Below are 25,177 nucleotides of genomic sequence, written 5' to 3' on the forward strand. Positions count from 1 at the left end.
CCCTCTTGTCGTTACCTTGAACAATGGACAGAGGTTTAGCATCTGCAGCATTGCAACCGTGGAAAAGCAGAACAGAAAATAGCCCTCTGTAAGCAGTGGGAATAAATCTTATGAAAAGACAAAAAGTAGAGCTGCCTTTTCCTCACCCACCCCAAGATGTTAGGAGAAATTTCCAGATACATAGTTCAAAGGCTGAAGGGTAAATTTATCACGATTTGGAGTTTGAAAAAAAAAAAAAGAAAAGAAAAACAAAAGTAAAAATAAATAAAGCATCTTTGAAAACTTCCAAATACTTTATTGGCTTTGAAACCAAATCATGTTATATCACACTAAAGAGATTAGCCACCCAAGACCTTCTCATATTGTATTACCGCACCGAGAATCCATAGGAAGCTCAGGCCCTGCGTTCACTGCTAATAGCTCTCTAATCCTTTACCAGCAATTTATAGTTTAGAAATGGCAACACGTCCTAAAGATTAAAGTCATGTGACAAATAGTTCATGTCCGTTAATAACCAAATCGCATGCCTCAGATCCAGGCAGGCCTGTCTGCCTTTTCCTTCTATACGGTTTGTGGGTAGGAAATACTTCATGTCCCTATTACATGAATGATGAATGGGACCGTTGGTTATGGTCTGTTATTTGCTTGGCTATAGTCAATATGTTTTCTTTGGACAGGGATTTCTGTGATTTATCTCTCTCCTGGCCTTATCACTTATTAACTCTGAGGAGACAGGAAAAAGCCAAGGTTGTATATGAGGCCTTGTGGCCATTTAGACCTCTAATGTCAGGGAAAATATTCCTTTTAATGATCCCGTTACACTAGCTACTCATGTCCTGATTACACTCCACTCCAAGTAGGAAATAAGGGTCATATTTCATGGAAAGTATATACATAAAATATGCAAAATAATATGCTTCCTTCAGCCTGGCTTTATTCTTTGAAGAAACGGCTTTCATTTCGTAGATGTCACTGAGGTACAATGGTTACTTTTACAGATTGTGGTTGTTGCGCCCATTATGGTACCCACAGGGTTTAACTGTACATATGCCAGTAGATTCAAAGTTGCTCCTCCCATCAACACATATAAAATCAGAGAGAGGGAAATCACATTTTGTAAAAATAAATCTTCCCCTTGGTGGAGGAGAGGGTTGGGACTTATTCTTTGCATCAAAACAAAAGAAAGGAGCATTCTTTCTGCCCTGAATTCTTTCCTTTTATGTGAGCAGCTCTCTCAGACTCATTTTTAAGGCATGTGGACAGGAGCGGCCTCTGAATTTTTCTTTTTTATTGAGTCTTTTCCAATCAGGACAGCGCTGATACAGAACCGCAAGGCAAGGGTTCATCACATACTCTTTCCTGTAGTTGCATCTTAAAGGAAAACAATCTGATTGAGAGAGGAGGGAGGAGGCAGAGGAGGAGGAGGAGGAAGAGGAGGAAGAAGAGGAGGTGGAGCAAAGTAAGCAAGCAAACAGGCTCTTGTCTTCTGTCCTCCATACTTCATGAATGGACACTAGGCCTGTCTTTTTAACAATGAACGTGAACATAGAATATTACCCTGTGTATCTTCAGACTCCTCTTGCACATTACAAGACCCTCAGGAAGCCCAGCAAAGTCGAAGTTCCACCATCATTAAGTTTAAAAAAGCAAAACATCTGCTCGCTTGAAATCCTCTGTCTGCATCAATGGCCATCCGAACTATCTTTCTCCTCTTCCGCTCTTGAACCCTCTCTCACTGCATCCCATCTCCACTGGGTACCACCTACACCCAAGCTGCCACATATCTTTCCTTGGTGACTTCAAAGACCTCTGCGGAAGACTTTCAACTCCTGGCTTGGTCTGCCGTCTGTGCTTCTACAAGTCTGAAAAATTATAAACGTCATGCCCAACTGCCATTTCAGAGAGTCTGAGATCTGCCCACAGCTCTAAAGGTAAGCATCAACTGTTGCCCGTGGCACAGTTTCCTTACACACACCATCTCTGGAACTTTCTGTCTGCCCAGCAAACGTACCACCCTGCACTGATTCCTGCATAGGTTCCTGGCCATCCTTCAAATCTCAGCTTGCATCTCTTTTCCAGGTGGGAACAACCTCTGACCTGTGTGCATATCTGACACTCTGTTCTTATTTTGTTGGCTTTTTCCCAGGGTTGATGTCGCTGACTTAGGGACATCCATGTGACCTCTAAGGCCATGAGATGAATGAAAACAGGCACCCTGTCTGCTTTGACTCAAGTTTCAGACATTGCCTAGAGCTGGTTTAGAACGTCACCTAGAACAGAACAGGGAATTCGCAAGCATACTTCTAACAAAGAAACAATAGCAAGGGGGAAATCAGAACTTAATATTCTGAGACCGACTCCACAGCCAAGAAAGAAAGAATGTTTTCCATGGCAGGGAAAGCCAAAATGCATGGACTGTTAATCAAAGTAGGCTCAAATGACCAGTTCTTTGGCTATATTTTTTTTTTAAATAGAAGCAACCTTACCATTGCTTGCTCTTCTCATTCTGAATTTATTTTTAGGCAGCACTCCTACCGGGCCAGGTACCATCAGAACTACATTACCTACCTGACCTATTTACTCTTTCAATACAAACACTATTAAAACGTCTCCATTTTATAGGTGAGGAAATGAAAAATATTTATACCACAGATCTCAACCCATTTCTTCTTTATCAGAATCCCCAACTATTGTAGTCTATGCATGAAAATGTCAAGTGCAGAGGGATAGATTCTTAATTAACAGTTTCTATTTACAACCCATGTCATCCAGATTACAGTAATCAATGAGGAACCATTGATCCTGGGCAATATGTTAATCAATTATCAGGGCACACCTATCACAGCCTCGGGAGATGCTAAATCAAGTTGCTTCAACACAGCTTGTAGGACTGAGTCATGTAGGACTGAGAAAGGCTCTCTCTCTATCACGTTAGTGGGCCTATTTTGGGTTTCCTTTCTGTTTTATCCACAGACAATACAGGAAGAGAGCTCTGAACATAAGGAAGCTAATGATGAGGGGGTGGTCTAATTTCACAGGACCAGAGAGATCCAGTGACAGAAACTCCCCTGTTGATTAAGATAAGTTACGGGGAATAGCAAAGCTACCTATTCTAACTGGTCCATCTTACAGTGAAAACGACGCAGTCCGGTGCAAATAAGAATCCACACTCCGCCTCTCGGCCAGGTAAGTGCAGCAGGCAGAGAACAGTCAGAGGAGCAGAACTTGAACTGTCCCGGGTGTGCTTATGCAAAAGACCATTGCTGTGCCCCAGGTAGTTAAATATAGAATGAGTCTGAGGCATAGTGAGGCGCTGCGAAGACAGCATGGCAAAGCTGAGGGAGCTACAAATGTCAAGGCGAAGGGGCTGCCTGGCAGCCTTACGTCTAGGGAGCCAGCAGGGATGTTTCTCCTCAGGGCAATGATGAGATAGTGGCTTTTCAGAAAATCCAGGCAGCAGGGAATTCACATAAGAAGAAAAAGTTACAGAACAGGAGGTTGATTGGGTTCTAACTCTCTGTCTCCCACTTAAAGAGAATGATTTTGCTCGCCCCAAGGTGATAGCATTCAATCTGTGGGGGAATCCCTTTACTGCCCTGTTTTACTGGCATGAAAAAGGAACTGATGGAGAAGAAAGAGGAAGGGAAAAATCTGGAAGAGAGAAAGAGTAGGGTTAAAATAAATATGATCGGGGGGGCTGAAAACTTAGAGTCATTAAGAGCCACAGAACAATTTGCCCGTATGGCCCATCCTGTGGTCGGAGAGCGTTGTTCTGCATCACACAGGGATGAGAAACACCAACAGGAAGTATTTCAGGAAGAAGTTTCATTCCTAAATTAATACACTATTTGGCCTGGCTCTTCCACAGTGACCACAAGTTGGGTGAATATGGTTAAAATGGGAAAGCAGAAAGTAGAAAGGTTATGAGAGGAAGCCTAACCAGAAAACCAGCAGAACTGTCGGCTGCTCACCAGTGTCCCTCACCAACCTGGAGAGGAATCTGATTGTGAATGCAGCCCAGAGTTGGTCAAACATTATCCTGTGGTCCTTTTGTTATTTTTTCCCCTCATTTTCCCTGGACACAGAGGCCTTTCCCATGAAGAAGTTACTAGAATGAAAGCAAAGTGCTAACTTTAGATGTGGCCACTTGTTACTAGAAAACCCAGTTCTAAGAATTTTGAAGAAACTGCTAACAGCTACTAAGAAACTTTTAGTTGCATCCAAGTTCACTGAAGGGTTAGGAGGAATGGATCATGCTCCTAAAGGAAACAGGTCATTTAAAGACCGAATGGTTATAAGAAAACAAGGGGTGTGCATCATGAAGATGTTGGGGAGACCTGACCTGACCGGTGAGATCTGATGAGGAGTCTTGTGGTCTTTATCTGGTCTACCTAGACTGACTGACCAGACACAGGATCATGGGACTCTGAAAATAAGCCTGTGGCTAGATGGGGGTTTTAATTTCTTCCATTTAGAAACATTTAACATGTAAGGTCAGCCCGGCCCCCACATTTGCAAATGAGTTAATGAGACACAATAAAATTTGACCAGGCCAGTGCTATTGGGCTGCTGTGTTGTATTTAAGTCAGGACCCAACTATCTTCCATGATTCTGATTGGGAAAGTGCAAGAACATCACATATCTAGAGTACAAGATTGCTCAAGTCTGAGGTCCAGCGGTGGAGGGCTGTGCCCAGCAACCTTACAAATGAGGCCAGTTTTCAGTGTTTAGTCAGACCACTTCCTCCAAAACGCTGTCTTTATTTGCATCGACTAGACCAGGGTGTTCCTGTCTGATTTTACTTTCTGGCTTTGCTGAAAGTAGAAGTTTAGAGCCTTCCCCATTCCTATATCCAAACTCTCTTGAGTATGCAGAGAACAGTAGAAGTACCTTCACTGGAGCATTAGTTTTCAGTTCTGCGATATTTCCTTTATTCTTTTTAAGGGGAACAATTGCAGTGATGCTCCAGTAAGAATCAAGATTGGTTTCCCAATCCAGAAAGGCAAGCCTCCCATCTTGAAGTAGTACGGATTAGAGAGTGAAGGGTGCAGTGAACTCCTGGGAGTGGAAAGCAGAGGGGCTTGCACACACACACAATGCCCTGAGCAGTTGTGTGGACATGAAGAACAGACAGGCAGCGAGACCCCTTATCTACACCTTCACTGGTAAGCCGTGACAAACACAGAGGTAAACAGAATAACCCACAAGAGCTGGGAGTCCAGCCATGACCAAGGACCCTCCAGAAGGACAAGCCACATGCCAGTGATTACGAGGCTCAGAAGGTCCCTGGTGAAAACCATGTGATGTCACCGTAACTATTAATAGCTGAGGATTCTTTGTCCTGATTTCTTTCTACTTTTATTTTTCTAGCACGAGAAGAGGTTAGATTCCCTCCTAGAGTACATTTCAAAAGGCGTCTTCTTGTCAATTGCCCCCAGTGGAAGGCATGGGTGCTTTTGTCTCTTTAAACCCACATGTGAGCATATCAACACACTTTCCTACGTAATTACTTCCCCCAGCTTACAGAGCTGTTGTTTTTAATCTCTGATCTTAATTCAAATGTGACACAGATTTCTCAAGATATGATTTCTTAAATTGATGGCAATTTTTGAATGTTTTTTTCTAAAAGAAAAAAACAAAACAAACAAACAAAAAAAACTTAAATAATGGCTGGTCAGTCCCTAAGGTTTTTTGTTTGCTTTGGATTTTGGTAGTGGTGGTGATGTGTTATTTTGTTTTGGTTTGTTTTTTATTTTTAAGGGGGAGGTGTTTTGTTTGAGAATTTAAGTAATGTCATGGTAGTGATTTTAAAAGACATGTATGACCAGGTAGCTCTAGGGCATATTTTGTTGAACACCGATTAAAAATAATTTCTTCTAAATGAGACCTGACCACAAAATGGAACCATTAATGAGCAAGGACATCGTCACCAAAGAGGAAACCATGGCTGACTGCTTCTGGTGCCTCCTACCCCACAAGCATTCTCTTCTTCTTTCCTCCTTTCTTTCTTGTTCTTAATGGCAGAGTAAATAAGCAACCAGCAAGGCCTAAATGGTTTTGGCCAAAAGCACAGTCCAAAGTCCTCCGAGAAAACATTTGGCCTCTGTGGTTTTGTAATATGTTCCAGAACAGCGAGTCCAACGAGGAACACTTTGAAAAACTCCCATCCCTTGGAATGACGGTGGGGAGTGTTACAGTATCAGAAATTTCAATTGGTCTTTTTCCCTGAAAGCCCATAATGAGGCTTATTGAAGAGAAAAGAAGAAGAAGAAAGAATGAATGAAAGAAAAAGAAAAATTACAGTGTTGTGTGAAACTTCTCATGGGAAAAATGAATGGCAAGAAGTCCTAAATTTAAAAGAAACAGCTAATCTGCTATTTTGATTGTTCTTCAAAACTTATGCTGAACCAATGAGCCTAATTAAAAACACTTGGCCCACTTCTCTAAAGCATCCTAGCTTTCCCTATGCCTCGCTTGTATACACCGCAAAACTCCAGATCGACTTTTTTTTTTTTTTTTTCCCAAGCACTCACTAACGAAGTGCTGACTTCGTTGGGATGGCTGAGCTAATTTCGTGAACTCAGTGTGAAACCTGAGCTAAACAAAATTGTGGTAATTTTCCTTAATTTGTAAAAGTGATTGGAGTGCAAACAAAATTTTCCTCTTGGGTCAATCCTATAATTTTCAATTAACTAAAACTAATCGGCAGGCAGGCACCAACCCTGTATTTTGTTTAAAGGGCTGGGAGGCATTTCTGAGGGTCAAGATATATTAGCTGAGATTTTTGTTTGTGTGTGTGTGTGTGTGTGTGTGTGTGTGTGTGTGTGTGGTGTTTTGTCATTGTGAGAGAGATAGAGATGGGTGACTATGGAGCATGCTTGGTTTAGTTCACAGTATAAAATTACAGAAGATACTTTGAGGTAGAAGATTGCAGCAAAGAAGAAATCTGCCCATTAAATTACGCGATTTAACTGTTAGTAATTGCTGTAGTAACAGAACCAGCTCTGCGCTCCAGACCCTTTGTGTGAAAACAACTTCCCTTCTACCTGGGAAGGCCTGGCGGACCTTCAATAATAAACGGAGGGGGGAAAAAAGCTGCAACTAGATCATGGACGGAGCTAGTCAGGTGATGGGGAGCAAAGGGCCCTGGAATTTACCACGCCATGTGTGGTCCTTAACATCAGGCCAGGCTTCACCTTTGAGCATCGTCTCCCTGCCCCCTTCCATAGCAGATTCTGAATGGTAAAAAAAGAGCCCGGGGTGTTTGCTTTGCCTAGTCCATGTATTTCCACATCCTGCCAGTCCAGATCCTGCCTGATTGGCTGTGCCTGGTGGGAGGGATTTCAGATGCACCCGGTAACCCTAGCTGCTCACCACAAGGCAGGGCCATGTGCCAGAGCTGTTGGGGAGAGTGGAGGAGTGGAGTTCACTGGGGAGGGAAGAAAGCTCCAACCCAGAATAAACTATGAGAACTACCAAATGTGTTTAATTCAAATGTTGGCTGGAAGAAAGGAGCACTGTTCATTAAAGCTCAGCTCTGTGCTAGAAAGCCAACTCCAACAAGCTGGCCAAGCTGCTAGAGAGACCTTGGTCCTGTCTAGTGTTTGCCTGTTCTCTTTTATTTCTCATATTATTTTTAATAGTCAACCAATTATTTCATTATTCAAAACCATTCCACCTACATCAGCTTTTAAGAATAATAATTATAGCAATATCTTTGGTGCTGTATTTGTTGAAATGGAGAAAATCTGTCTTAACAGAGACAAGACACACACACACAGACACACACACATATATATACATATATACATATACATATATACATACATACACAAGTAAAACACACATCTCATGAGGCCATGCCAGCTCTGGGATGTCTATCTGTAGTTCTGCTTACCTGTATAGATGAATCTGCCTGGAGTCCCTTTGCAGAATTGCTTGGACTTGTAGGACAATGTGACTTCCACAACGCCAGGGATGTGCCGAGGAGGTGTCTGCACACGGATGGCATGGGGAGTTATCAACTGCAGAGACATGGAAGGGGGGGAGGGTCACTGAAATATGTAAAGCACTCAGGTCCTAGTTGCCCTACTGGCTCTCCATAAACAGAGTCTTAAAACACATCATTAACCTGTCAGTGGGCACAATCTGGAGGGAACCTGTAGGAAAGATGCCGACAACAACATTTCCAAGTGTTCTGTGAACAGCCACAACAGCGTTATCTGAGTTTTCCCCCACAGCAGCCCTGGGTTTCCTGATTTGGAAAGGGAACGTGGCCGAATGAAATGGTTTATCTCCTACAGGATATCCTTTGGAAAACCTGCTTGCAACAGATGCCCAAAGCAGAGCAGGGCTTTGCCATGTCTCTCCGTGTGCCTGGGGTTTGAACTGAGCTCTTCAACACATGGAGAGCACAGAGGTAGGAAAACAGGAGGCCTGGTGACGCTAATTAGCTGCAGAACACATGTAGGAAACGCCCTGAAGACCATTTGGCACGTTGACTACCAGAGGCACAATCAAAGCACTTTAAAGGGGAGGGTAAAGATCTGCCTTCCTGGGATAGCGTATGGCTCGGGCTAAACTAAGGGTTCTCTATTAAAGAGAAATGGAAGGTTGGGGAGAGGGCGGTCGGATGGCCACCCTTCCACCATGCAATAGCCCATGCTCAATAAGAAAGTCCATTTCTGAACTCTATTGGCAACCCAATTATATTATGAAGCAGAATGTATTTTTTATTACTCTTATCTCAGTTCATATAAGGAAAATGTTATTAATGGTCATAAATGCACATTATCTGGATCTTAAAAAAAAATCCAGCCCTGGCATTTGACTGTCTGACCCACGATAGAGCTGCATTCTAAAAGTTCTCTCCCTGTGAGGTAGTAATGGCCCACTCAGCTCAACGCTGTGGGATAATCTGAACACACAGTGGGTAGTACATCCTCTAGGGCAGTCTAGAGTGAGTCAACACCAGCTTTTGCTTATGTTTTGATGGCAATGACAAAGAATGGGGTTTTATTTAAGCGTGCAAACCACCAAGTTCAAATGTTTTTGAGAATCATTGGTGAGGGGCTGCGAAATCACATTCAGCCCCTGGTTGCCACTGAGGGAAGTTGTCTTGTGCTAGGAAGAAGGATGAAAAAGTTGCCCATGCCAAAATCCTCAAGTAATGTCATTAAATGTTTCGGGAACCATAGAGAAGACACCGGGGTAAAGCCATCTCAGGAATCAGAAATGCTTTAGTCTCTTCTCTAGAATACACAGGGAGTCTGAGCTGATTGGCTAGAGATTCACAAAGAGATGTTTCAGGAAGACCATGCCACAGTGTTACTCTGGAGACCAAGGGGAAAGCTAAGATTCACTCACAAAAAAGCAGCGACAATTTTGCCTTGAAATTTTGCCCTAGACTGGGGAGCTCATGGACTCTAGAAGAAAATAAAACTATTATTATTTTGCTAAATAGATAGAGCCTCAAGCTTCCTTCTAAATATGTACCTCTCTACAGCCACAGGTGAGTGCGGCTCTTGGCCTTCCTTGGCAATGCACGTTTGTGAAGGGGGCCACAGTTGATACAGAGACTCACAACTGGTCAGCGGGCAGAGACTAAAAACACCTACAGAGCGACTGGCCATAAATGAAACATCTGGGTCACACTGCCTCCCTCCAAAGCTCAGGAAGCGTCACATCTGCCTGCTGAGAGTGTACTGGTAGCTGATGGCTGCCAGTCGAGAGGAAGACAACTTTCTTTACAGATGTGGCCCCTGATAGGGGGATCAGGCTCCAGTCGGTGGCCCTGCCCACGGACAGAGGGGCAGCACTATCCAGACTCAGGTTAAGGTTTTAAAAAGGCAAACATGAGGAAGACATGAATATGGGAGAAGTTTCTCTAAGTTTTGCTTGGTGTATGTGTGTGTGTGATATGTGTTGTGTGTGTATGTGTGTTATGTGTTATGTGTGCGTTGTGGGTATATGAATGAATAGAAGAAAAGGAAAAAGTATTCTATTCTTATTGGAATCCTTCCAAAATGCTTTGAATGCTGTCTCGGATATGCACAGCATATGTAATGCAACTTAACCCTGATGCATCAAGATCGTGTTTGCATTCACCTGTCTGATAGCTTGCTGCAATACAGAGAAACACTAAGTGGCTGCTGAAGTACAAAGTGCTGTTTCCATGCCGTAAAAAGCTTCCAAACAGTCAAGCACTTGACATTATTTCTGTTTTCTTCTGTGCCTTTGTCCTCTGCATCTGCTAATCTGCACTTATAGTTCGTAGGCATAGAAACAATAAAACCTACTTTAAAACCGTATAAGAAACAAGAGAGAAACTAGGTCCAGTTTCAGAGAGTAGCCAGTGCTCGGCTAGTTCTCTCTGCAGTCAGTTTTACCCGATTTTCAAGCACGAGCGGTCTGCCTCTTCCTAGGAATCCAGACAATCGTGACCTTTATGCTACGTACAACTCTTAGAAACCCATTTACTGTTTGCCATTGAGAATTTCCTTCTTGTCTTTCTCCCATTAAACAGTTTTTGAGATTAGGAGAAGATCTTGAATTCCTATTCTATTCTTAAAAGATATTTAATGAAAGGCTGGAGAGATGGCTCAGTGGCTAAGAACATACTATTTTTTCTTGCAGAGGACCTGGATTCAGTCCCTAGTAACCAACATCCACGTGGTGGCCCAACATCCATATGGTAGCCCATGACCGTATGCAATTCCAGTTCCAATACCTTTATTCCTGACCTATATAGGCACTAGGTGCATTCATGATACACATACATACATACATACAGGCAAAACATTCATTCACAGGAAATAAAAATAAACATATTTAAAATATTTTATGAAATAAATGGCTTCATATACAATTTTCCAAGGATTCATGGAATCAATTCATGTGTAAATGTTCTCATAATTCCATTAGGTGTTTGACTCCAATAGGTATAATAATCATTACATTATTCTTCTTAACCCAATAATAATTAACATATTCCTCAATTAAGTTACCTTAAAATGATGACCCAGCTAGTTTTGCACTCATATCCCCATATGAGCATGGATTGTTGCCTATCATGTTTCAGTATGTTAAGAAAGAGGAGAACTTTTCAAAGTCTGTGGCTTCTATAAGAAATGATGCAGTAAAAATTTCAAGGTATTGAAGAGCTGGAAAATGTCTCAGTGGTTAAACTGCTAGGTGTTCTTCCAGAGAAACAAGTCCTTGGGTAGCTTACAGGGGCCTTAAATCAACCCAGCTCCAGAGGGTCCGACACCCTCTTCTAATCTCCTGGGGTACTGCATACATGCGCGTGCGCAGACACACACACACACACACACACACACTCACACACACACACTCATTAATCAAAATAAAAATAAATCCCAAATTAAAAGAAGTTAAGACAGTAATAATAAAAGGTCTACACTAAAAAAAAAGCATTTTATTCTTAAACTTACATTAGATGTGATTTTTCTTCCTTGTGTATATGTGTACTCATCCCTTATACTTACGCAGGAGGTAGCACTGTAAAGAAATTACTGCAGGAAAATATAATCAAAAATACAAAGTAGCATACTACCAGTTTGGAGAACTATGCGTGCCATGTGATTTCCCAAGAACTAGATATGTAACTACACAGAGGAAACCTCAAAAGGGAGGCAGTGACGTGTTAACAGAAAAGGCGTCTGGTAAAGTTGTAGGTAGCTTTAGTTTCTTCTGATTGACTCTCTGATTTCTTCAGTTCTTCCACAGTAAAAATGCATGCATATTACACTCAGGGGAAACCATTAGGGGCTGTGTACAGATGGAACACTCGTGGCCTCTTCACAGCCTGGAGAGGCTAACAGGTCACCAGTAAGCAAGAATGTGGTCTCCTCGGGCTGACTGTATGAGTGTCTGTCTTCTCCAGACTCAGATAACAGGACTGGAAGAGCCCTATGGAGTGGAGCGACAGAGGAAAACAGACTGCGGAATGCTGGGGAGAGGCATGCCTTTGGGGGAGCTGTCTTCTCTGAGAGGCCGTTGCATGTGCTTTCTATAGCTCTTTAGTTCTCAATAAGTAATGATGACAATGACCTAAGCAATAGTGACCCTTTGTGGTCTTCTCACAGGGCACTCAGCACTAGCTTGAGCTATCTCAATGACGTATGCCCTACAGACTTTAGGGGGCAGGTATGGCTATTAGCTGGCTCATAGATAAGGAAAGTGAGTTTCAGGAAAGTTTAGAAACGTGACTAAGGGACCTATTAGAAGCAGCAAGCTCCCCAGACTAATGGCCAAAATCATAACGCCACAATTGTCTCTCATTTTCGTAATTTCTGGTCCATGGACTTTATACCCTCTCTGCCTTTGAAAACATCCATTGTATCCCTAGTACATCCTTTACCCTCCATGTCTGGGAGCATAGGAAGCACAAAAAACAACCATTATTATCCCCGTGAAGCTAAGCCGAGAACAATTCCCCAGCAGAGCTCAGAAGTAACTCCACCATCAGCCCACACGCATGTCTTCCAGCCCCTGGCATGATATGAAAGAAAAGCCACAGGAAGCTGTGAGCCGTGTGCAAACAGATTACTAGAAAACACACAAATGATTTCAAATTTTCCCCACTAACCTTACGACCCTGAACTACCTGCAACATTAGAAAGCTGAATGATAATAATAAAAAAATAGTCCAAAACAAAGAAAAACTCAAAGGGATAGAGAAAAGGAAAGGGCAGTTTGTTGTTCTCTGGAAAACTAATTATTACTACTCGTCAGGAAAAAAAAAACTGGAGTAGGGTTCAGATCTTTGACATATGGCGCCTACTCTCTGATATTGTCACTATGCCTCAGTTTACCAATCGAATCATAGGCTGTATGAGCTCAGATCATCTCGGTGGGAGCTGAGAATAATATTGAATATGTTTTGTGTTTGGTTAGTGCTTCTCCAGGGACCCTAAAGTGCCGTCTAGATTAATTTTTTAATTTATGTATTAATAATTCTCACAGCATCCTCCCTCCTTCTCAATTAGAATGCTAATACCCATCTCTTCTGAGACAGGCAGGGGGTGCTGAGTGATGGACATGGAGCAGACACTTAAATAAGGAAGCTGTAACAGAACGCATAATTGAAGCTTTGAGGCCGAATCTACCTTAGGAGCTCCGAAGAAAAAAAGAGTGTCAGTGGCCAAAGGAACAAACTTGCTGTTCCTTCATTCTGGAGCATTCAGCTTTTTTGTTGAGTAGAAATAGCATTTTAAAAATATTTTTTCACATCCAGAGAGATGGCTCAAAGTGGTAAAGGCACTTGTGGCTAAACCTGGTGATCCCAGTTCGATTCTCTGGGACCTAACCAGTGAAAAAAGAGGAACCAATTCCCACAAGCTATCCTCTGACCTACACACACACCACCAACACCATAAACAGAGACCTTCCCTCAGCAAGCTAAACTAGGAAGAGTGTGTGTTCCCAAGAATAGTACTGCTCAGCTTCCACATGTTCACCCCGTGTATTTTGATTCACTCCCACCTAATCAGACTCCTCTGGCATTTGAAACACAGATTCTTTCATTCCAAAATAGTGCCTGTCTGGGTATCAGCATGTGAATTCTCAGGGAAAGAGAGAGAGAGGGAGAGAGAGAGAGAGCAAGTAGAGGCATTGAATATTGCACAAACATTCTGGTTTCCTTTCATTCTTCCAAGAAATAGCTAAAACCAATGTTTAGCACAAAGGTCGGTCTTGTGAATCCCCAAAGATAAACTTGTAAGGAGACTTTCGAAATTCAATCTCGGGAATTAAATTCCATAGGCGAGTTAAACCTAGCTTTGGAGTAGCCAGTGGTGCTTTTGAATGCTGTTTGACACGTCTCTTACCATATATATATATATATATATATATATATATATATATATATATATAGAGAGAGAGAGAGAGAGAGAGAGAGAGAGAGAGAGAGAGAGATACAGAGACAAGGACAGAGATAGAGGGGTGTGAGTGTGTGTGTGTGTGTGTGTGTGTATGTGTGTGTGTACATACTAGAGGTTCCTTGCATAGAATATCAGCTCCTTGAAGATATGTGCTTGTTTTTTTATTATTATTATTTTTCCTGGGACCATAGAATAAGTCAGTTCTCATAAATTACTCTTCAAACACTGAATGAATAATTAGCAAGCTGCTTTAAATACCCCTCATAATTAAGGTAAAGACTAAATAAATTCCTCCATGAGTGTTGAGAAAATAAATAATCGGGGCTAGGGGTGTAGCTTAGGGTAGAGCAATTGCCCAGCATTCTTGAGGGCCTGAGTTCAATCCCAGAACCACCAAAAGAAAACAGATGAAAGAAATGACCAATACCGTTCCATTCGGAATTCTTTCTTTTTCTTAAAAAAATAAATAAACAAAAATAAAAGCAAAAAGTTTTTGACTTGGCTACCACAAACCTCCTGCTATCCTCATTAAGCAGTCCAAAAAAAAATCCACTGCCTAGTTCTTTGGAACAGGAAGTTAACCGTGACCCTCAATCAATGCAGTTAATTGTATCAAAACAGAACGGCAACGGGATCGATTTCCAAAATAACAGATTGAGGAGAAAGGGACTAAAATAAGCATGGTGGACTTCAACTGCCTCTGGGTTTGTGGGTTTATTTATTTATTTATTTTGTAAGTTGTTGTTTAAATAAACCTTCCCCAGCTCCCTTCCCAGGATGTAGATCTCAGGCCAGCTGGGCTTCACCAAACCTAGATGGCATCCTGACAGTCTGGGAGTTTGGAGAAGAGCTGCTGAGCCGAAGTCCAGCAGAGACTCACAGGGTGGCTCAGCCCTGGGTCTCAGCAACACGAAGAGCACCTTCTCAGAAGGCGCCCGCCATATTCAGGCCAGACGACTACGGCCCCTGACTAGCCGGTCTCTGGTTCTGTGCTCCTGCCTGTTTGTTTAGAACAGGAGGTCTGGTGCATTTATAGAAAGGACTGATTACTTTTTCTCAAGTTCATAGTTTACAAGTAAATTCTGCTTGTGAAATGAGGAGAAGAGAGAGAGGAAAAAATAATGTAGTTAAAAGCCAAAATATGGACAGAATAATCTGCCCTTCATCAAGAGTGATTTTGGGTCCTTTGACAGTATAAAGGCTATCAAAACAGAAAGATGTAGCCCCATCTAATACACATGTGATAGAGTTCATATTTGCATTTTGATGCACTAGTATTTACACATGTATTCTGTAGTATATCATTTTGCACGTCCTTTACATGGACTCGCCTCTTCACGACAGCCCTACACCTGCCCTGGCTTGATGTCTTTTGGGGACGCATTATGCACATCCTGCTGTTTTAAGCAGAATTTAAGTCTAGCTGCCAGCTCTTCTTAGCGACTCAGAGCCAGAGCCCCCCATGCTTACGCTTATGAATAGTCATCAACATGCTGCCCAGTAATACGGTTCTCTGTCTGCTTTTTAGGCTTTCGAGTTCAACTCTAGATGCAAGGCTGTCCCTTTTGCTGTCACTGGGCCTGTTCAGAGCCACCTGGCTCTGGTCTGCTCCTTCTTAACTGCACCTGGGAAAACATACAACATGCTTTGGCTTGGTCAACCTCTATCCTAAAATTCCATGGGAGTAACACTATTTTGACATATTTTACTAAATCATGAGTTTCGCTATATTATTAGAAGGTTGGGAGATGGCACAGGACTCAGGTGGACTTGAGTTCCAACTGAAGCTTGGCAAATAACCAGCTGGGAGGTCTTTGGGACATGAACTAACCTGCTGAGTTTCAGTTTTATGTGGGGGACTGGGGTGGGGAGGAGATAACTATGAAAAACTAAATACTTGCATCAATGTCTCCAAAAGAGCTAGTTTTTCTACCTTGTAATCTCTGCTATTTCCACTCAATTTCTGCTAAGGTATTTGTGTACATATTTATCATGCTATAATTATATCTAAACATCACATGTATCAATGAAAACTATTATATCTATTTAGCAGTGATTGAAGCATTATCAAATTAGAAAAATTGCTAAGGAATATATGAATGAATGAATTAATGAATGAATGAATGAAAAAGTAGGTAGAGTCGTTCAATAAATATAATAGCGTTGATTTTCTGGGCTTTGTGTCAGGCACTAGAAGGGGTTAAGCTGAACTTTACAGGGACATCACCTTCAAGGGAGAGAGAAGATCCTTCATGTAAACCCTGAGACTATTTCTATCCTTTTTAAAAAGATGCTAGCTCTTTTAGAAATGATTCTCCATAAAATTACTAGGGCTTGAAAACTGTTCTTCAAACTCACGGCCCAAGTTTAATGTAACTGATTCAGACAGATAAAATGCATAATTCTGTGTCGTGTATCTTCCATATAATAGGTAGTTAATACATCAAATCAACATAGACTTGGAAGCACAAATTTAGTAAAAATTAGACAGCCATCAATTAGGTTAAATCGCACACCTTATCAACTTTGAATTAAAGCTGGAAGGGCGCAGGGAACATAAGAAAGCAAGAATAAATGCATGAAGTTAGCCATAGGAGAAAATACCCGAGGAGATGCCAGCCTTTGCTTTAGAATACTGATGGGCCGAGCAACAGCTCGTTGTCACTGCAGACTAAAAGTGCAGGTAGATTGTGGGTGCAAATGTTGAAAAGAAAGTGCCCCCAAGGTGATCTGCATGAACCCCAGAAAAGAGGCAAAGGGGGAGGAACCTGGTGTAGGTGGAAGGAGGAGGAAGTCTCCTCTTAGAGCATTGGGGGATGGTCCAGAAACCCCAGCACTAAAGGTCCAGGAAAGGAGCACAGTGCCACACAAATATTCCTTTCCCTTCATAAATGCTGCAGGACTGTAGCCAGCATGGATCCTCTTTGTTTAAGCACATCACATTCCCATGCTTTCTGGTTTGAAGGTATGGGAGCATACACAACACTCCTACGGAACACACCATGAACTCGCTGAAAATGCCAGCTTGAGTCTTTTTTGCCAGCATCGCATAATTATCCATAGAGAGGGGGAAATTGCAAGCGATTTGGTCATTAAAGGTAAAAATAAAGACTGGAGCACTTTTAAGGAATGGAACCCCGTAACCATATTAGAACGGTCATTAGACCGTCCTAGCCTTTCTTTAAATATGCTAGCTCATTTAGAAATGATTCCCCATAAAATTACTTGAGCTTGAAAGTTGTTCTTCAAAGTCCTGAGGAGCTGTTGGCCGTGGATGGGTAGCTGCTGGGGGTGGGAGAATCTGTCTTTGTGGAGGGTTTGGCCACTCACAGAGTTCCCATGTTCCAGCGGACGGCCCCACAAGCATACACATCTAGGCAGCGCTAACTAGTCTTAGTGGGTTATAAGAAGAAAAGGCGGAACTAGGAGAGGACATCTGAGGAGAGGTCCGGAGGGACTGGGAGTGGGGGGATGGGGTGGACATTCTCCAGTTTCACTGTACGCTTGCATAACAGCCTCTCAAAGATGAAGAAACACGTATATGTAGGTCATATACAAAGTCACAGACTCGGAAATAGTTTAAAATTTTTGTCCAGCATCTTCTGCATGTTCTATGGGTATATGTTAAAGAAATACAGATTTTTAAGCAAAAATAGAGAAGAAATTGGATGGCTACCAGTTATTTAAGACCTACATGTTAAATCAACCTTAAATTTTACCTGTACCTCAGGTCTTTATACATATGACATAAATGAAGATGGCTATTTACATTTAACCATATGTTCATCTGTATCTCCTGTGTCGTGAAATTTAAAAGCGGTGGTAACTGAGCGATAGTTTTCCCAATATGTCTTCACTTCTTTTTTTAATTTAGTTCAATTTATTCCATGTACCATGTGCTATGGAGAGGCATTAGAGTGCTGATATGAAGTGCCTCTAGTTTGGAAAGATCGTTGTTTACGAAAGTATACTCAAAGCCTATAGTGAAATTACGAGAGGACGGCATGATGTAAAGCGGAGTGGGATGAAGCTGGATGTCAGCGGGGCTGACTGTAACCCCAGCACCGAGACGCTAACACGCCCCTGAGACAGGTCATGTTTCCACTCGGGAGCCCTCGGCTTCCTTTGAAAGTAAAAAGGCCTCACTTTGTGTCTGAGACACATTCCTGAAGGCTCCGTGACTCTGCACGAAGTCCAGTAAAATTCAAGGGTGGACAAAGTGTCCTGGGAAACTTGCTGTGGGTTACTCCCATGAGTCATCAGCACCCATTCCTGAATATCAGTCACGGAGAAGCGAACGTTGTTTACGCTGTCATGACAGCTTTCCTTCTCTGCTTTGCATACAGAGGAGACCAGTCAGTACCGACAGGTATAGAGTGGTAGTGTGTGTTAAATCCTCCATTTCCAGTTTGGGGTTTCAAGTTGCAGAACTGCTTCCCAGGTCCTGTAAGCTGCCATGGACCCAACTCCAACCAACTAAGGTTTTCCCCAGCAGCGTCTTCTGACTTCCTCTCCGGGAACTAGGTGCAAACAATACCCTTGCTCTGGCTGAAGAGGAAAGCATGTATCCCTGTGTGAGCCTCATTTGTTCCTGCAGCTACGTTGTGCTGGATTCTCCAGTCTGAGCTGAGGGTACAGCCAGTCTTTAAATAGAGCTGTCCTACAAAATCTCATGGCGTCCAATGCCAAGCCCACACTGAATAAAACCAGATGCAGCGTATGGAAGTCTGTTCAAGGCCTTGAAGCCCCTAAAGAATGATGGCTCTAAGCATTCCTGGTCTAATCTGGATAATATTATGCAAATATTTCAGGCGATTTTTTCTCACATCTTTCCAGGCCCCATCACTTTCACCATTGAATCTCATAACTTGGCTTCATTAACATAAAATCAAAACGCATGTCATCTTTTGCAATCTCTTTCCTGTACAGTGATCAGGGATTCTGCAGCTATGGAGGTGTGCGACATGTCGAACACCAAATGCTAGGGTCTCAGGGCATGATGGTGCCTCAAAAGTTATTCAAGGGGAAGCTGGATGTGATTCCCTCAATATTTACCAAAGTTAATGGGGTAAGAAGAATTTCATTCTCTCATCTGGTGTGGGCCATCTATTAATATCCCTAGAAACTAGCACTCCATGTAACTATCTGGAGGATGGTGTTGTGCATACTTCCTGTTTGTAGCAAATACTAGAGCCCGAGGACCCGAGAGCGAGAAAGTGCTCACTGGGGACAGCAGTAGGGAGAGCCAACTTCGTGACTAATTACATTGTTTTGGTGATGTCCCAAGAATGCTTTTGTAAACGGGCTGGGTATCTGTTGGCTGCCAAGTGTGGTCCAAAGCAAAGAACAAAGGTGTACACTCGGCGCTGTCTCTCACCGCATATCTGTCTACCTCTCTGCCTCATACTAGAGAAAAGGAATTGTATGATTGATTTTAAAGAAAACGCAGTGTAGATGCTTCATCTCCAAGTGAGAAAATTGAGGCCCAGTCCCCGCCATTGAATAATAGCTCTCTATTTTCCGAGTAGTATGACTCGAGTACCTGCCCACTCTTGGCTTTTTCCCACCACTAGCCCCTGTAATCTACATCATCACTTAGAATATATTCTGCTGATTCCCCCATCTCAATGTTGTACTTAAAAAAAAGTCAATTAAATACCTTAGTATGCATCCTGTTTGCTTTTTCTGTGATTAAATAAAAAGATCGTGAGAGCCTAAAATACCTACCACAGAGCCATCCAAAAATAATTGGAACTTGATTGGTTTTCTGAACCGTCTCCCTCGGACTCCTCTGCTCCCTGTCTTCTAGAACCTTGCCATGAATTGCAAGCCACAAATTTAATACTAGATTATATAAATGTTATGCAACTCTCTCATTTGTTTCGTGGGAGCAAGTTGTCTTTCCAAGTAAAACACCAAATCCCACAAAGGCCAACTTTAATTGCCCCCGGTACCTATCCCAGTGTTAGCCGACCAGTAAGCAAGGCAGCGCCTACTCATTGTTTAAAAGTGGAAGGAATTCAGAAGAGATATTGAAATGATGATGCACTCGCTGTACAGACCAGTTGCACAAGCCCCTCCCTGCTCCACACGCCCAGTGGGAGGTAAAGAACAACAGCCAACCACATTGCTGCTCAAGGAAAGAAAGAAAAAAACCCACTCACCCACATTCAACCTTAGCTCTCATCAATTCTGGTGGCTTTTCTCCATGGATATATAAAACATTATAATGCATTTTCTTCTAAGTAACTGGAGGTAAGGTGGGGAGACGGTGTTGAGAATATCAGTTAAAAATTGACTAAAAGGGGGATAGGAAAGAAGGCAAGAAACATCAAAAAAAGAACAAAAGGATGGAGAATACAATCACAAGAATCCTGTCACGGGGAGCACACACAGAGGGCGGGCGGGACCCATGGAGCGCCACCTTTCCCTCTTTCAACCCTCAGGGGATAGCAAGGAGCTAAGTTGAACTACTCATTTGCAAAAGATGACTTGGTAGTAGAAGAGCACATGTTGAGGGTAAATTAAGCTGCTCCTATTTTCTCTGCCTTTTCTTTCTTTAAATTCTCCAGCTAAAAAAAGACGGCACATAATAGCATCAACTGCTAATCTGCACCACTATCTGCTTGTCCCGGTGCACCAGCCTCGGTGCTCTGGGCTATGGAGTGGGAGAGATGGAGAAAAGATTAAAAAAAAAAGTCTACTTCAGATTACAGGTACTGGATCTCAGAGATGCCAGGCCCACAGATCACATGGTTAGGAATAAAGGCATTGGATAGACAGGGACCTAATTCTAGAGAAGCGGCCCGAGCAGGTTAATTGTCTTGCTCCTTGACCACAGCATCTGTCCTTCCTTTCCTCCGTGAGGATAACTTCTCCCTAGAACTTAGTGGCTCCAACCAAAACATACACAACTGAAAAATGTAGGGTCTCCCTCGCAGATCTGTGAGACTGTCCATGCCACTTCCACAGACTGGTGAAGATGCCAACACTGGTAGGAGCCCCGCCCTCAGCATGGGGCAGTGTTAGCAAGGATGGGCACAAACACCCTAACCTCGGGGGTTAAGATCTCCAGATGGGGGCCATGGTCCAGGTTAAAGCAGGAGCTGTGGTGAGGTTGAGCCCCACAAGCGGACCTGTGAGTTCAAGTCCCACCTCTAACCTGAAAAAACTTAGTAGCTGACCAACTATGGAGTCTCCTGCTCCTGTCCCTGAAAGAGAACAGCAGCACTGTGTGCAATGGTCCCAGGGCTCGCGTGACAGCCATCATAAACACTTGGCATGCATGCAGCCTGGCTGGAAGTAAGGTCTCCAGGAACACCAGCTACTTAGTCAAACTGCATTTTCCTAAAGCTTTATCATAGATACCAGACCTTAAATACAATATTGAGCTGTGATTCTAGCCAACCCAAGCCTTGACAAATGACTTTGAACTTGATCGATAATTTATTTTGGCCTATAAAAAAGTAAAAGATGATCACATAATTTTACTTTTATTTGATTTAGAATTAACCAACATCATTACCTCCCCTGTTGCTATCACTATGATGCTCTGCTTCTGTATTGCTCAGATTACTCTATGAATTTCCACTTCCTATGATTGTTCCTTTGCTCAAGATTGCATTTGTTCTTGTTAGTAGAGTACCTACTTCTCTGAGATTACACTGTATGGATCAGACTACTGTATGGTATGATCTGGATATGTGACCTTGTTAATTCTACAAGGATACCTGCTAAATTCTCTTAGAAACCACAACATGAGTTTCCACTGAGACAGAACTCCTAATTTAGGACATAGTTCCTTAGAACACTTGGAAAGAGGAGAAGAGCAAAGAGCCAGCAGGTACCCTGACTCCTCCTGGAGGCCACCTCGACTCTGGGCAATGTGTGGCCGTGGTATTAGGGTGCCAGGGATGGGAGAAAAGAAGATGCACAGTTTTTTGTGGGGGGCGGCTCTCCTTTCCATACCTTCTCTGTTACTCACTATGTAGAAACAAATCTTTCAAAGCAATTTGGTTGTCAGCCTTGGCAAAGCTAAGGTAGACAGTGTTAACCGTGGCTGCCTTTTCACCAACAAGAATGGGAGAATAGAGAAGATGAGTCAGGCCACCTTGCCAAACCAGTGGCAAGGTGGGCACAGATGTGTGAGTTCCTAGTATGTCCTTTTCCACCTCCAGTAGAGCCTACTAGGGCTGTAGCAGGCACACACACTTTCTGACTGCCCTGGATTAATCTTCTTTGGTCAATTAACTTTCTGTCCATTCTGATTTCTACCCCAGTCCGCATCTGATCGCCCTGACACAGGGACCACCTTGGAGTTATTCTTCCCCCCTGCCCTGCTCCCCAATAAACAGCAGAAAGAGTGACAGCAAGATTGGAGATGTGGCTCCCAAGACCTGGGAAAGACTGTTCTCATACAGAACATGGTTTACACCAGGCTGAAGACACCGGCTGGCAACAACATAAGCCATGGAGCTGATCCCTCTCATGTGTACCCTGCTGCTTCCAGTGAAAAGCGCAGGACAGTTGGCAGGAGGACATTTAGTACACTTTTCTTGCCCAGAATGTTCTAGCTTAGATAACAGTTAGTTGGATGGACTGAGAAGCCTGGTTCTGATTCAACTTTATAAGAGCTTTAGTGCTCTGGGCAGAGTGTGAAGCAATCAAGGCTGTAGCCGCATGCTGGCAAGGGAGACTGGCATGTCGAGTGGGTGGTTGCTGGTGCAGAGAGTATGGGGATAGCTCTAAAATGGACAAGGTCCTCTTCGGTGTGTTAGTCAGGAAAACATGCCCTACTATCACAGCCAACACTCAGCACATTCTTGCAACCCCAAAAAGAAGAAAACAAAGCTTCTAGAAGAGCTAAATGGTGGCACCCTGATATGACAAGTAGGATCGGGGGCCACAAAGCTTGGCTGACTCTCACTTCTTTGTATGACCACATACACATCGGTCATTCCCCCTCCCCCAGGGCTCTGGGTCCCCACTCTTAGTCAATGGCTCTTTATCTTCAAGGCTCAAGGCACAAGCTGCATCTGAGAGTTTATGTTGGTGTGTGTCACAGAGAGAAAGATGTCACAGTCTCTCAAATGTTGAACACTTGGCCTAGATCCCAAGATTCCACAAGGCCAAGTAGGACTACTTGGAAAACAAGTGGGGTTGAGCTACCTCCATGCCCTCTTCTGGTCCAGGTTCTGTTTTTATTTTGTACTTTGGGGTAAACGAGGGATTTGAAGGCGCTGGCTAAGACACCTGGGCTCCAAATTCTGATAATGAAGGTGTCTATTGTGGCCTGCCTGAAATGGCGATGCCCATGTTCTGAGATCTTAAATAAATGCCAGTTATTTGCCAGATATGTCAGCCAGGTCAGATGCCCAGTGCTGCAAGCACTACACACATAGAACACTCATGGTCACATGGCGGGAGTCACACTATCAGGGACCAGGAAGCTGTCTGTTCTTTCTGTGGAAAACCCTGGGTTCTTCTGGGTCCCCTGGTGACTCACTCTGTTTGAGAGTCACTGAGTAAGCCAAGGACTCCCTACATTATGACTGTCATCTTAAGAGGAGACTCTGAATCTCAAGTCATAGTTGCCTCTGACTATGGAATGTCCACACATAATTGACTTGCTTCCATTTGTACATCTTTTCCTATACATTTTATAACCTTGCATCTTCTTTTCACTCCTCATTATGCAAAAGGACCTTCCTTCTACCAAGTCCAAAAGGACAAACCACCAAACAGAAAGCTCTGTGGGTGCTCATGGCTTAGATGGAAACAATCCCAACAGCAAGCAGGGTCTCCTGGGAAACTCCAGTTCACCTTTCCTAGTTTCCAAAGTTCCATAGACTGGAGGTGGGCCACCCAGAGTGGTACCATGATATCCTATACATTCTATTAGAAATTCAAGCATAGATCGTGTCTTCAACTAGACCAAGCTATTAGATATTAATGTTCAGACAACACCTACCTCACTCCAGACCAGCATGGTACCGAATATGACCTGTAACCCATCAAAGAAATTGTCCCCTATGATGATCACAGTCGCGCCTCCCGTCGTCCATCCTTCACTCGGGCTGATGGCTTTGATACAGGGAGTAGCTGCTTTTCAACACACATGAAAAAGAGAAGGAGTCTGCTGTTAGAACCAAACTTTAATGATGGGAGACTTGAGAAAAAGAAAAAAAAATCTTTTATCTTTTCACTAACAGAAAGTCCCTCAAGACCTCAACATTTCCTAGCCACATCAGGACCAGAAACCCAGGGAGCAACGTTAGTTCTTAAAGGCATCTTTTTCATTGCTCCTGTTGAGATGCATACATTTCATTCACTAATCTCTTTATTAATCTTGAAAGCTTGTGAAATTTAACCCCAGAAGACAAGCTGGATTTATCAAATGCTAGAGATTCTAATGCAGTGAAAGCATTACAGAATTGTTTCAAAGTTGAATATAGTTGGTGAAGGGAAAATGTCTGCGTTCTTAATGAACATTCCTGTCCAATGAGGAGCTAACAAGGCAAGCAGGAGGCTGGAGCAGGAAGGATTCTTGCTCCTTGCTTTTCTCTCTGTAATATCAACACAGCAACATTCCGCAGTAAAAATCATTACAATTTTTTCAACTACATGTCACGGCTCCCATTTTATAGATTCAAAGTTCCAGGTCACTTAGGGTGTCTTATGCAAACAATGAGCAGTGGTCTTGCTGAACCCCAGACCTCTTCACAACCTGGGCTCTGTTGTATTTCCAGGGCATAAAAAATGTACAGACTGGTTTCTCTTTCCATTGCAAATGGCCTTCATTTGCAAAGGCTGTGACGGCAAGCACAAGTTAGGTGGTTTTCCTAATGAGCAGTGCGTCCTCTGGACAGAAGGACTAAAAATACACGGGGTGGTAAGATTATGACTTGGAAACCTCTCTAAAGGCAGCTTGATGCCACAGAGGGCCTTTAACCCGTCAGTGCCATGCTGTTTGTCTTCTGACAATGATCCTCTTAACAAACAGCACCCCAGAAAACGGGGCAGCAAGTGAGACAGTGCAAGAAGAGAGAGCGAGACCCATCCTCTTCTACAAGTTTTCAAGACTGACTTCCCAAACACTGATGCCAAGGAGAACACCAGCTAATTACAAATGTGAGTGGGAAGTACTGGAAAAATAATAATAATTAGTATTGGACTTTGTCAAATTTGGCAAAGTCTCCTGTCTTAACTTTTGCAATAAGCAAAGAAAACATTAAGCTAATCCCAGCGGGACCAGTGTTCACGTGCCACCACAC

General features: G+C 43.0%; 1 protein-coding gene across 8 annotated transcripts in view; it reads right to left on the bottom strand.

Moving 5' to 3' along the window:
* Window positions 1–25,177, bottom strand: part of Ebf1 (EBF transcription factor 1) — a 389,901-nt gene that overhangs the window by 71,467 nt on the left and 293,257 nt on the right. For 5 of the 8 annotated variants that reach the window (XM_048435959.3, XM_048435957.3, XM_048435962.3 and 2 more), the window contains 2 exons: window positions 23,875–24,008; window positions 7,898–8,024 (listed from right to left, as the gene is read on the bottom strand). In XM_048435959.3, coding sequence (XP_048291916.1) covers window positions 7,898–8,024; window positions 23,875–24,008 — 261 coding nt within the window. The remainder of the gene's footprint in view (window positions 1–7,897; window positions 8,025–23,874; window positions 24,009–25,177) is intronic. The other 3 variants (XM_048435960.3, XM_048435958.3, XM_048435963.3) reach the window with 1 other exon arrangement.

Source organism: Myodes glareolus, chromosome 9 (assembly GCF_982192425.1).
Source record: "Myodes glareolus chromosome 9, mMyoGla1.1, whole genome shotgun sequence".
Classification (NCBI taxonomy): Eukaryota; Metazoa; Chordata; class Mammalia; order Rodentia; family Cricetidae; genus Myodes; species Myodes glareolus.